Source organism: Saccopteryx bilineata, chromosome 4 (assembly GCF_036850765.1).
Source record: "Saccopteryx bilineata isolate mSacBil1 chromosome 4, mSacBil1_pri_phased_curated, whole genome shotgun sequence".
In the NCBI taxonomy this organism is placed as follows: Eukaryota; Metazoa; Chordata; class Mammalia; order Chiroptera; family Emballonuridae; genus Saccopteryx; species Saccopteryx bilineata.
Window position 1 is genome coordinate 128152045 of NC_089493.1, and position 14269 is coordinate 128166313.

The 14269-nt window shown below is 44.7% G+C and overlaps 1 protein-coding gene across 5 annotated transcripts in view; it reads left to right on the forward strand.

Annotated features, from left to right (window-relative positions):
* The first annotated feature begins 1057 nt into the window (after positions 1-1057).
* Positions 1058-14269, forward strand: part of BBS4 (Bardet-Biedl syndrome 4) — a 948798-nt gene continuing 935586 nt past the window's right edge. For 4 of the 5 annotated variants that reach the window (XM_066278068.1, XM_066278067.1, XM_066278064.1 and 1 more), the window contains exons 1-3: positions 1058-1191; positions 12480-12531; positions 13934-14013. In XM_066278068.1, coding sequence (XP_066134165.1) covers positions 1132-1191; positions 12480-12531; positions 13934-14013 — 192 coding nt within the window. In that variant the 5' untranslated portion in view covers positions 1058-1131. The remainder of the gene's footprint in view (positions 1192-12479; positions 12532-13933; positions 14014-14269) is intronic. The other variant, XM_066278065.1, reaches the window with a different exon arrangement.

The window sequence follows — 14269 nt, forward strand, 5'->3', positions numbered from 1 at the left end:
GCAACAATCTTGACAGAACTTTTCAAAGGTAAGATGTCCTCATTCCTCGCATTCCTATGATTCCAACGGATATGCCATTTCAATTTAAGAGATTGCAGTTCCCAATTCGATTGGCGTTTTCAGTCACCATCAACAAAGCTCAGGGAAAATCTTTAGATTTGTGCGGTTTAGATCTGGAAACGAATTGCTTCTCACATGGACAATTATATGTTGCGTGTTCTAGACTAGGCAAACCATACAATCTCTATATCTGCAGACAATGGAACAACAAAAAATATTGTATACCCACAAGCATTGTGAAATTAAACATATTAGAAACGTGCACTTTCTCTTTTCTTTCTTTTCCATTTAACCAGACTGAGCCACAGCAACACGTGGCTGGGTACAGCTAGTACCATATGAAAGACAAAGAAGGGTACAGTCTTATAGGGCACTTAGCATGAATGGAGGCTGCAGGACGGGAAGTCGCTCTGAGAGTCAGTGAGAGAGGAGTGAGCGAACATGAAGGCCCAGGATGTTATTTTCCACCACGGCAGACTTTATAAACGCTGCACTTAGGCGATATCAAATTTACGGGAAATTACATCAAGGTCAAGAGAAAAATGACGCAACAAGAATCGCACACAAGCTGTTCGAATTGGCTGCAGGTTTCACACCATACTATTTAACAGCAAACTTTTTAAAATAAGTAGATAGAGTACACTCTAAAGTGACAATAAAAAGAATAGTAAACACACAAACCAGAAACAGTTGTTTATCATCAAGTATCATGCCCTGTACACAACTAGGTTTGTTTACACCAGCGTCACCACGAACACGTAACACCTTGCACTTGTGATGACAGGACAGCTCCGAAGTCACCACGCGACAGAGATTTTTCAGTCCCGTTTAAGCTCCTCATTGCCCTGCGGCTGAGAAGGCAGAGCGGCACGGAAGCCGGCTAGGCGAGGCCGCGGTGCTGCCTCAGGTGCGCCAGTCCCTAAGGCAAGCAGTCGCCAGCCCTCCAGCGCCTTTCGGACACCTAGGGTGCCCCCCCCCCCCCCCTACCAACCCAACTGCTACTTTTCCGGCCAGGCCCTCCCCACGGCCCGAGTCCAACCACATCCGTTTGTTCGGTCTTCTGGGAAACCGATGACTTCCGGCCGCGCAGCCGTGGGCGGGGCCAAGATGGCTGAGGAGAGACTCGCGACGGTGAGCGTGGGTTCTGTGCGGTGTCCTGACCGCCGTGCGGGACCGGGCGGAGCGGCCGGCGGAAGCCGCCGTTGGTTGGGACTCGTGCGGAGCCCGACTAGCGGTCGCGGGAGGGGGAGGCGCGGGCTGCCCGGGAAGCGGCCCGCCCGCAGCCCGGCAGGTTCTTTGCAGCGCGGGGCCTGGGTCCCTGTTGGCGTCCGCTGGACAGAAAGGGGCCGTTTTTGTCAGAAATGGCTCTTTGCTAGCCTGGTCTTCGCCGTCTCATTGGGTTTGGAAAGGCACCGACCATCGCTTGTGCAGAGTCCGGCGGAGCCTGTTGATCCTGGGTTAGGCATTGAATTTGACATAAATCTGGGCGCGATGGGCCCGCTTCCTCCTGCGGGACCGGGCTGGGCTTTCTCTGCTGGGATTAGGTTTAGCTAAAGGCTCCGGGGATTAAATTCCGCAGAGTTGCCATTGCAAAGTAGCCCGGGTGAATTCGGGGTGACCCCAGGAGCCGTCGTTTTTGAGGCATGTTATTCATCACTGGATGTTAATTTCTATTAAGTTCCAAGTGTGAAACTTTGCCCACCTTATTTTAGTATCGGTTTTGGAGCTTGCTCTGAGCGTTTGTTAAAACGACGAGTTACTCGTTTGGCATTTATTGCCCTTTGAAAAACGCCCTGGGAAACAGACACATTGGCTGTCAAGGCCAGTGTTATCTGTCAGAGGGGCCGTTTTAAGTTCTTTTCTCTTTTATTTTAATAGAGAAATCAAATTATTTTAGTGTGATAAGAAAATTCTGGCCTGACCAGGTGGTGGCGCAGTGGATAGAGCGTCAGACTGGGATGCGGAGGACCCAGGTTCGAGACCCCGAGGTCGCCAGCTTGAGCGCGGGCTCATCTGGTTTGAGCAAAGCTCACCAGCTTGGACCCAAGGTCGCTGGCTTGAGCAAGGGGTTACTCGGTCTGCTGAAGGCCCGCGGTCAAGGCACATATGAGAAAGCAATCAATGAACAACTAAGGTGTCACAATGAAAAACTGATGATTGATGCTTCTCATCTTTCTCCCTTCCTGTTTGTCTGTCCCTATCTATCCCTCTCTCTGACTCTCTGTCTCTGTAAAAAAAAAAAAAAAAGAAAATTCTGAAAGCAGGAATGGAGGTCCAATGCCAAGATTTTTGTTAGGTTACGAATTAAAAAAAGAAAAAGCCATGATTAGTGTTACTAGCAGGCATCCCCAAACTACTGCCCACTGAGGCCATTTATCCGACCCCGCTGCATTTCCAGAAGGGGCACCTCTTTCATTGGTGGTCAGTGAGAGGAGCACTGTATGTGGCGGCCCAACAACGGTCTGAGGGACAGTGAACTGGCCCCTGTGTAAAAAGTTTGGGGACCCCTGTTTTAGAGGGTGGAAACATGTCAAAGACAGTACTTCACCTACATAATCTTAAATGTGAGATATGGTAACATGACATTGCTACAAATATAGCTTATTCTTTAGTGCTCATTGCAGGTATGTAGATAGGTGTTCACAAATAGTATGTGAATTTGATTTCTGTGATGGCAGAATTGTCCTGTACTTTAAAAATATAAGGTCTACCGGAAAGTTCTGTCCGTTTCTTTCACAAGTTTCGACATGGAAGCACATGTTAATTTGGCGCATGTGTGCCTCTCTATTTTTATCACGTAATGTATACATACTGACGTAGCAAATTAACTAAAACAAAGTTGATTCATGTTAGTCTTATGTGTGAAGCGATAGTGTACCCATGGCTACTGATAAAGTTCGTTTACGCCACTGTAGTTTTTACGAATTTCAACAAGGAAGAAATGCTACAGAAGCATGTCTGTCACATCCACCATATTCCCCGGACTTAACACTCTTCGACTATCACTTGTTTTTGTCCTTACAAAATTTTTTGAAGAGCAAAAAATTCAAAAATGAAGAAGATATCAAACAAGCACTGGTTCAGTTTTTCGCATCAAAAGATAAAACGTTTTTCAAAAATGGGATATACAAATTGCCCTCATGCGGCAAGAAATAATTAATAATAATGGCAATTATATTATTTAATGAAGTTTATTGCCTGACCTGTGGTGGCGCAGTGGGATAAAGCGTCGACCTGGAACACTGAGGTCGCCGGTTCGAAACCTTGGGCTTGCCTGGTCAAGGCACATATGGGAGTTGATGCTTCCTGCTCCTCCCCCTTCTCTCTCTCTCTGTCTCTCTCTCTCCTCTCTCTCTAAAAAAAAAAAAATCAATAAATAAAATATTTTTAAGAGTATAGCACCAAATATATAATAGGCATTCAACAATTAAATGTTCAACAAATGAATCTAAACCAAAAAAAAAAAAAAAAAAAAAAAAAGTTTATTGACGGTAAGAAAAATTTGTATTTTGTTTTATTCCAAAAACGGACAGAACTTTCCGGTAGACCTTATATATATATTTTATTGTCCCTGATGGGTTTCTCAATGGTTAGAGTGTCGGCCTGGCATAAGGACCTTTTGGTTCGATTCTTGGTCAGGTGACACAGAAGAAGCCACCCTGTGGGTCAGGATGCTGAAGATAGCTCGCTTGGTTTGATTGGCCTGGGCATGGGCCTCAGGCGCTAAAAATAGCTTGATATTGGAACATAGGCCCCAGAGAGGGGTGGGTGCATGTAGGAGTCTATCTCCCCTCATCTCAACTTAAAAAAAAAGTCAGCCTAACCAGTGTTGTGGTGCAACCCATGAGAAACGGAACCAGAGCCCAAATTGATTAGGAATTTGGAGAACCTCTATTAGCCGGCCGGCATCTGTCTGCTGCGCGGGGAAGCAATGGACAGTGATGAGCTCCGGGGAAGAGAGGTATTTATAGGCAAAAACCACAAGGTTACAGTTGTTTCAGCACGTTTGTACAATATCTTGTAAAAAAATAAACTGCCTTCCTGCAATATCTGCAAGGCCAACGCACAAAGAACGCATCCTGCCTCTGTTAGCAAGATTAGACCTGCTGAGGCTTGTACAAATTTTCTACTGTAGCTGTAGCTATAAACTAGTTCCTCTTATGCGTTGAGCTAAATTGGGTCAGGGGTTCTTAGCATGGGCTGGCACGCCAGCACATTCCCCACTGCTTTTATTGGGGAATCAAATCATTGTTTCTTCATAAATATGAATGGGCTGATAATGTGCCCTTAATACTAGAAGCTTTACGGCTTGAATTCTTCTAAACTTAAGTGCTCTCTTCCTCCTTCTCCGGAGTAGTAATAAACCTGTACAAACCTTCTGCAACTTATATAATCCCTTAATTTTATAAACTTTCTTAACTATTCAGAAATAACGCTTTCATAACAACTTACTTTCTTCCTTTTTTGTTCAAAAGTATTTCCATACCTTATACCTTCTATTATTAAAACTATACAATTTCTTTCTAGTTAGAACTCTTAATTTTAAAAATCTTAACCCTTTGGTGACAAAATTACTTATTTTGCTGGCAATAAGTAATTTCTCTCTCTTTTTTTTTTTTTTTTTAAGTAATTTCTCTTTAAAGTATACTTCCTGGCCCTGGCCGGTTGGCTCAGCGGTAGAGCGTCGGCCTGGCGTGCGGGGGACCCGGGTTCGATTCCCGGCCAGGGCACATAGGAGAAGCGCCCATTTGCTTCTCCACCCCCCACCCCCTCCTTCCTCTCTGTCTCTCTCTTCCTCTCCCGCAGCCAAGGCTCCATTGGAGCAAAAGATGGCCCGGGCGCTGGGGATGGCTCCTTGGCCTCTGCCCCAGGCGCTAGAGTGGCTCTGGTCCCAGCAGAGCGACGCCCCCTGGTGGGCAGAGCATCGCCCCTGGTGGGCGTGCCGGGTGGATCCCGGTCGGGCGCATGCGGGAGTCTGTCTGACTGTCTTTCCCCATTTCCAACTTCGGAAAAATACAAAAAAAATAAAAAAATTAAAAAAATTAAAGTATACTTCCTTTTGGAGGTGTCCTCCCTCTAAGTAGCTAGTGTTTATAGGTTAAGTATAAGCACATATATATTTTTCATGTACCTTGTAGCTTCCCTTCTAGCAAAGGGACTTACATCTCCTTTCTGTATAACTCATAGTAGCACATGCATTAACCCTCAAGACAACTTGTTCTAGCTTTCCTTTTATCTGTTTCCTTCCCTCCCTAAAGTCCAATTAAAAGGAGGTCCTTAGTGAGTTTCTTCAGGCATTTGCTGTGTGTAGACCAGCCAGCTTCCAGTTTGTGGCTGGAGCAGGGCATGCTGTCCTCAGGGTCAATTTACAGATGTTGGTGGAGTCAGTCTCTGCTGTCTATGAGGGTGTCTCTGCTGGGACTGCAGGCTTCAACCGGCTATGGTGGACCTAGGCGGGTATGCCTTCTGCCTTGGCAGCAGTGGGAGTGGTTAGGACCATGGTGTGTGTACCCTGGACCCATCCACGTGGAAGTCAGTCCTTGGGTGGTGTATTTCTTTACCCAGACTGAGTCCACAGGCTGGAAGGAATGTGGATCTCCTGGTAGTGCTGGAAGTGCCTCTTGGACAGTCTTTTGAAAGACATCTTACTGAGTAATCTTTAGATCCTGTAAGCACTTAAGGAAGGAGTGGTTACTTAACTCAGCTTTTATTTCTACTCTGAGTTTTCGTAGGAAGGGAGGGGGTCTCCCAAACATTATTTCAAAAGGAGTGAATTCTTCCCTATAGGTGGTGTACCTTGCCCTAAGGAGAGCTAAGGGGAGTAAGGTGGGCTACTTTTCACCAGTTTCAAAAACAAATTTGGTTAGTTTCCTTTAAGATCCAATTCATGGCCTGACCAGGCGGTGGCGCAGTGGATAGAGCATTGGACTGGGATGCAGAGGACCCAGGTTCGAGACCCCGAGGTCGCCAGCTTGAGCGCGGGTTCATCTGGTTTGAACAAAAGCTCACCAGCTTGGACCCAAGGTTGCTGGCTCAAGCAAGGGGTTACTTTGGTCTGCTGAAGGCCCACGGTCAAGGCACATATGAGAAAGCAATCAATGAACAACTAAGGTTTCTCAAGGAAGAATTGATGCTTCTCATCTCTCTTCGTTCCTGTCTGTCTGTCCCTGTCTATCCCTCTCTCTGACTCTCTTTCTGTCCCTGTAAAAAATAAAATAATAATTTTTTTTTTTTAAAAAAAGATCCAATTCATGCATTCTACTTGCCCTGAACTTTGGGGCCTGTAGGCACAATGTAATTTCCAATTAATATTAAGTGCCTTTCCTACTAGCTGTGAGATCTTGGATACAAATGCAGGCCTATCGTTAGACCCAATATTAATGGGCAAGCTAAATCTGGGAATAATTTCTTTTTTTTTTTTACAGAGACAGAGTCAGAGAGACAGATAGACAAGGACAAACAAGAACGGAGAGATGAGAAGCATCAATCATTAGTTTTTCATTGCACGTTGCAACACCTTAATTGTTCATTGATTGCTTTCTCATATGTGCCTTGACCGCGGGCCTTCAGTAGACCGAGTAAACCCTTGCTAGAGCCAGTGACTTTGGGCTCAAGCTGGTGAGCTTTTGCTCAAACCAGATGAGCCGTTGCTCAAGCTGGCGACCTTGGGGTCTCGAACCTGGGTCTTCCGCATCCCAGTCTGATGCTCTATCCACTGCACCACCACCTGGGAATAATTTCATATAGCAATTTCTTAACAACTGTTACTGTGGTACATTTCTAGTAGGAAAGGCTTCTACCTATCCTAGAAAGGTGTCCATTACTTTAGTAAAATCTATTTGTAAATGTTCACCTGCGAAAGTTCCTCTCTTCCTGTTTCTCTTTATAATTTCTTTACTTTGCTTAGTATTTATTTGGGTACAGACTAAACACTCGGACATTATGCCTTCTGCAATAGATTCTAAATCTGACTTTTCTAATTATTTATTCTTATTCTTAGTTGTCCCTTTCCTGCTGGCAAAATCTTTTTCTAATTGGTTGCAAAAAAACCTTTTGCAACAAGGGTTCTAGTAAAGTTACTAAAATTTCCTAAAAAACCCCACTGGTTTTATGGCTACCTTATTGGTAGTAACATCAGCTGCTTGGTTTTTCTTGAGTTTCTACGGAGTCTTCCTCTTTTTCTGCCCTGGACAGTGGATGATGGCCACTATTTCAGGGGAGCAGTCTCCTGCATTCTTCAGGGTGAGGGTTTGAGCGTCACCTTTGTGAAGTTCTTAGACCTTCTCCTGATGGCCCCTCGTCGACTGTGCCTGTCTTCAGGAATCTTACCCATCATTGACTAACCAGCCATCTTAGGGGCCAGAGTTAGTTATGTGAGTGAGGGAGAAGCAATGTCCCTTCTGAAATGCTTAGTTTTTTTTTTTTTTTAGCAGCTGATATTTCTACCTTTTTAAAAAACTTATAATACATTTCCTTTCTAATTTCTAGATTTGAATGCTATGTAAGGCTAAGTTGACTGTGTTAGTATCTTCTGGCGCCTCTAGGTCTAGAGGTGCATAGACTCTGTAAGCTTTTTATAGTCTAAGAAAGCTGCGGGGGGTCTTCTGAGGAGGATCCTGAATAACTTCTGACACCTTAGACAAACTTATGGTTCTTTTTGTTTTGTTTTTATTTTTGTTTTTAACAGACAGAGAGTCAGAGAGAGGGATAGATAGGGACAGACAGACAGGAATGGAGAGAGATGAGAAGCATCAATCATCAGTTTTTCATTGCGACACCTTAGTTGTTCATTGATTGCTTTCTCATATGTGCCTTGACCACAGGCCATCAGCAGACCGAGTAACCTCTTGCTCAAGCCAGTGACCTTAGGTCTAAGCTGGTGAGCTTTGCTCAAACCAGATGAGCCCATGCTCAAGCTGGCGACCTCAGGGTCTCGAACCTGGGTCCTCTGCATCCCAGTCCGATGCTCTATCCACCGCGCCACTGCCTGGTCAGGCAAACTTATGGTTCTTTTTCTTTCTCCAGGTGGTCTCCGTTGTCCTAAGTGGGGCAGTGTATGTATGAACAGTACAGATTCTAACAGTCCTGTTAAGGCTTGAGGCTTCCCCTAGAAAGGGGATTCTGAGCTTTCTAATTTTATAGGTCACTTGGGAAAAAGGATTTAAACTATTTTCTATTACATCTATGCCTCAAATTCTAAAGATCTAGTTAAAAGCACTAACTGAAATGACCAATATTTCATAAAATAAATCTTATACTCTACTTAATTATAAATCCCTTTTACATTCTAAGAAAACATCTTTTTTTTTTTTACAGAGACAGAGTCAGAGAGAGGGATGGACAGACAGGAACGGAGAGATGAGAAGCATCAATCATTAGTTTTTTGTTGTGCGTTGCAACACCTTAATTGTTCATTGATTGCTTTCTCATATGTGCCTTGACCATGGGCCTTCAGCAGACCAAATAACCCCTTGCTTGAGCCAGCGACCTTGGGTCCAAGCTGGTGAGCTTTTTGCTCAAACCAGATGAGCCCGCGCTCAAGCTGGCGACCTTGGGGTCTCGAACCTGGGTCTTTCGCATCCCAGTCCGACACTCTATCCACTGCGCCACCGCCTGGTTAGGCTAAGAAAACATACCTTATTTATGCTGTAACTTTATGCACCCTAACAGATAATGTCTAAAAGCTCAAGAGAAACAGATTTCTGTTCACATCCTTTAGCCCTTTTCATCTGGGTTCAAAACTTAAATGTTTCTACTACCACAATTAGTCATCTATTTTCTATTTTCTCCTTTCTTCCTATTATGATGAGAATTCTACTGTTAAGCCAATCAATAGTAATATATGTCACTGTCACTCTGGGTTTAGTGACCTAACATTGAACAATACTGAATCATTATACTGCTAATTATTACATATCCCCTAATATTTAAACCAAGATTTCAATATCACAGGGCTATGAAATAGCAAATAAAAAAGAAAATTAACAAAAGACTCTTAAAAAAAAAAGACTCTTGAAATAACATACATTTCTATCATAGAAAATATTTCTATAACAACAGATCTTTGGTACAAAAAGGAATTCTTTGTATTTGGCAGACTATACAATTCTATATGCCTTATTATTGGTACAAATTTAGTATAATTTACAATAAGAGGATTATAAACTACTACCCCCAATGAACTACTGATTTACTGAGAAAAATAAGGAATGGTCAATATGCACTCACTATTTTGTGGCTACCTGGTTGGCAAAGAGATGCTAATCCTCTTTTTGACCTACGGTGCTTTACAACATTAAGTCAATATAAGAGTTGGGTTAGCAAACTGAAAAACACAAATTTTTCAAACTCATTTTTCTAACTGTGGGCTATTTTAGTTTACATAAGGTCCTCAATTTCCTCAGGGGCATAGTAACCCTATAATTCCCCGAGAACCCTTTCTTACAATTCTTGACTGTTATGGCTAAAACACTGGTTTTAGAAGGGGCAGTATTCCGTAAATCTTCTCAGGTCTGGCTGTAGGTATGAGGCGGGGATTCATTCCCTGGTGCCAAAGCAGAGGATGGGGGTGGCTGTAGCTAGGTGGTGGTAGCCCCTAGCTTACTGTGCTGTTAAAATATTTTGTCTTAATAACTTGGCACAACCCTTGAGCCAAGAAAAAAGGTTTCTTTGTTAGTCAATATAAGGGAATTGGTCAGGGTGCCTGGGATTCCCGGTGCCTGAGGGGGAGAGGCAGGTGCCGAAGCTGTGCGAGGAGCCTGTCACTTTTTTTTTTTTCTCTCTCCGCTGCTTCTTGTGCAGCCAGCTGCAGCCCAGCTGCCTTTACTTTCCCTACCCTTGCTACCCCTGCTGCCTCTGCTGCCGCACTGGGCCGCATCCTGGCTATGCCCCCCACTCGCAGGTAGGTGCCAGTGATAGTGTGCTAGACTGCCTATGCTTTCTCTGGGTTTAGCAATTCTTGATTTTGCCAGTCTGCTCTAAAAGTTGGCCATTTTAATTCATAGAGAGTTTTCAGTGTATCTTTAGACAATTTTTACATTATAATTATTGGAAAATCTAATTTTGAAATTTTTTAATTTATTTTTATTTTTTACAGAGACAGAGAGAGTCAAGAGTGAGGGATAGACAGGGACAGACAGACAGGAACGGAGAGATGAGAAGCATCAATCATTAGTTTTTCGTTGCGCATTGCAACACCTTAGTTGTTCATTGATTGCTTTCTCATATGTGCCTTGACCGCAGGCCTTCAGCAGACCGAGTAACCTGTTGCTCGAGCCAGCGACCTTGGGTCCAAGCTGGTGAACTTTTGCTCAAACCAGATGAGCCCGCACTCAAGCTGGCGACCTCAGGGTCTCGAACCTGGGTCCTTGGCATCCCAGTCCAGCGCTCTATCCACTGCGCCATCGCCTGGTCAGGCTAATTTTGAAATTCTTAATCATACATTTTAGTGGGGTTTGCCTCTTTCACAGTTTGGAGGGTGGGAGGCAGTCTTTGAGCCACTTTGGCTGCTCAGTGAGAACATCAATCCAAATCTGTATATACGGAATTTGGTCGGGGTATCCAGGACGCCTGAAGATAACTGATTGAACCTGATAAGCAAGAGAGATATTAGCAGATCCCTCAGAAGGCCAGTTGGGGGGGGAGGGGTGGTGGTGGCGTTTGTCACTCTAACTCACACAGAGTGCGTAGTCTCCCAGAGCTAATGGTTGCTTTGTAGTCAGCTTGTTTCTTGAATTCACAGCCAGCATCAATAAGATTCTCATCTTCATGGAGACATTTCGTTTTCCTTTTTTTTTTCCTCTTTCTTTTTCTTAAGTTGGAAAGGGGGAGGCAGTTAGACAGACTCCCGCATGTGCCCAACCAGGATCCACCTGGCATGCCCACCATGGGGCAATGCTCTGCCCATCTGGGGCATCGCTCTGCCGCAATCAGAGTCATTCTAGCACCTGAGGCAGAGGCCACAGAGCCATCCTCAGCGCCCGGGCAAACTTTGCTCCAATGGAGCCTTGGCTGCAGGAGGGGAAGAGAGAGACAGAGAGGAAGGAGAGGGGGAGGGGTGGAGAAGCAGATTGGCGCTTCTCCTGTGTGCCCTGGCTGGGAATCGAACCCAGGACTCCTGCACGCCAGGCCGACACTCTACCACTGAGCCAAACGGCCAGGGCCTTTTTTTTTTTTTTTAATTGAAAGGCAGGAAGGCATACAGTCTCCATCTGCATACACCCCCACTGGGATCCACCTGGCAAGCCCTCTAGGAGGCGATGCTCTGCCTTTCTGGGGTGTTGCTCTGTCAGCAGCTGAGGCGGAGGCCATGGAGACATCCTCAGTGCCAGGGGCCAACTCCCTCCAAACGAGCCATGATTGTGGGAGGAGAAGAGAGTAGGGGGAGGGGTGGAGAAGCAGATGGTTGCTTCTCTTATGTGCCCTGACCAGGAATTGAACCAGGGACATCCACACACAGGACCAAGGCTCTACCACTTAGCCAACCAGCCAGGGCCAAGATATTTGTTGTTTGCTCTCCTCATCTTCTAGAAGATCAAATCAATGTCATCGTCTAGTAAGGCCTGAATTGATCTCTCCTTCCAGGATTCAGGGAAGGAGTCCAAGGTACATCCACAGCCCTAATGCCTGTTTAATCATGAGTTCCTGAGGTTTCTTTACTTTTTAAGCTTGGAAGCAGCACCATGGGCTTTCTGGTAGCAGGTGTACCATCACTGAGGAATCCAAAACCTTGTCTGTATCAGCATCTGGTTTTCTGCATAGAATGAGAACTCCCTTGTCATTGCCTTCCCTCTTGTGAAGCTTCTGAGAAGGTATATCCATGTCTGCTCCAAATGTTGCCACTCTAACTCAGAAGCTGCCTTTTATTAAAGTTGTCACTTTTTTGGTGGTTGCTTAGAAGTATGGCATTAGGAATAAACTAGTATGTAGTGTTCAAGAGCTTAGCACTCTTTTTTTTTGTATTTTTCTGAAGTTGGAAATGGGGAGGCAGTCAGACAGACTCCCACATGCACCCGCCCGGGATCCACCCAGCATGCCCACCAGGGGGCAATGCTCTGCCCATCTGGGGTGTTGCTCTGTTGCGACCAGAGCCATTCTAGTGCCTGAGGCAGAGGCCACAGAGCCATCCTCAGTGCCCGGGCCAACTTTGCTCCAATGGAGCCTTGGCAAGCTTAGCACATTTATTTGTGCACATTTTATGCATTATAATTGCACATTATGAATATATATTATACACATTTTATATTATTAATAGTTTGCTTGACATTTGTTTTTTAAACTATTCAAAATAATTTTTTGTACCCAAATGCAGTTCATGTATTAATTGCATGATTGGAGAGCTACTGTGATTGTTATTTGTATGCTTCTTTAAGCCAGCATGATGTTTGGTGGTGCTTTAACATGGACTTCTTTCATTACAGAGAAGAACTCCACTTCCCTCTGCCAAATCTCAGAAACCCTGGCTGAAAAAAGGTCTGTATGCAGTGTCAGTGTATGTGTCTATATACAGATTTCTCTTATTATTTCTGTGTTCTATTTCTGTTTGTTTGTTTTTGTATTTTTCTGAAGCTGGAAATGGGGAGGCAGACAGACTCCGCATGCGCCCGACCGGGATCCACCCGGCACGCCCACCAGGGGGCAATGCTCTGCCCAACTGGGGCTTTGCTCTGTCGCCTGAGGCAGAGGCCAAGGAGCCATCCCCAGCGCCCAGGCCATCTTTTGCTCCAGTGGAGCCTCGGCTGCGGGAGGGAAAGAGAGAGACAGAGAGGAAGGAGAGGGGGAGGGGTGGAGAAGCAGATGGGCGCCTCTCCTGTGTGCCCTGGCCGGGAATCGAACCCTGGACTTCCACACGCCAGGCCAACGCTCTACCACTGAGCCAACTGGCCAGGGCCTCTGTGTTCTATTTCTATATGCACTAGAGCTTTTAAAAGTGTGGTTGTTGACAAAAGCACTATTAGTGTAAATGTTATGACACATCTAGCCTTTGTTTTATGGAGTTGTAAATGGAGTTTTATTTTTTAATTTAAAGCACAGAGCATTTATTTTTATTTTTTATTTTTATATATTTTTATTTTTATCTTTTTACAGTGACAGAGACTCAGGGAGAGGGATAGATAGGGACAGACAAACAGGAACAAAGAGAGATGAGAAGCATCAATCATTAGTTTTTCGTTGCGACACCTTAGTTCATTGATTGCTTTCTCATATATGCCTTGACCACAAGCCTTCAGCAGACTGAGTAACCCCTTGCTCAAGCCAGCGACCTTGGGTCCAAGCTGGTGAGCTTTTGCTCAAACCAGTTGAGCCCGCGCTCAAGCTGGTGACCTTGGGGTCTCAAACCTGGGTCCTCCGCATCCCAGCGCCACCGCCCGGTCAGGCTGTAAATGGAGTTTTTATATTGTGTAAATGTGTACTGATTTCCTTTTCTTTTTTTTTTTTCTTTAGAAAATGAAATTTAACAGGGTAACATTGGTCAACAAGAGTACATAGATTTTGGGCAAACATCTCTATATCATTTGGACAGATTATGTTGTATATCCATCATCCAAAGTCAAATCGTCCTCTTTTTTTTTTTTTTTTATGTAGACTGAAAGAGAGTCAGAGAGAAGGGTAGACAGAGACAGATGGACAGGAACGGGGAGATGAGAAGCATCAATCATCAGTTTTTTGTTGCGCGTTGTGACACCTTAGTTTTTGTTTTTTGGTTTTTTTTTTAACAGAGAGAGAGAGTCAGAAAGAGGGATAGATAGGGACAGCATGAAGAATTTAATGTGATATTGCAGAATGCTCATGGTTAGTATGTACTGAGGATAGTGATAAAGTAGAAAATCTAACAATGACTGGATCATTTGTTTTGTCCAAATACACTGCCCAGCTGCAGAGTTCCCTATTCTGGAGAAGCAGAACTGGCTGATACATCTGCACTACATCCGGAAGGACTATGAAGCCTGTAAGGTGAGAGGCTGGCAGGGGTTGGCGGACTCTGGTTAGGCAACTGACAGCCTTTCTGTCACCCACCGTTTGTCGCAGTTTATGCCCCACTAATAACGTACAAGTTACTGTTTCCTCATACTTGGTATATTTGTTAGCTTTTGCCATGATAATGCTGTTTAATAAGTAGTCTCAAAATTTCATGCCTGACCAAGCGGTGGCACAGTGGATAGAGCGTCGGACTGGGATGCGGAAGACCCAGGTTCGAGACCCCAATGTC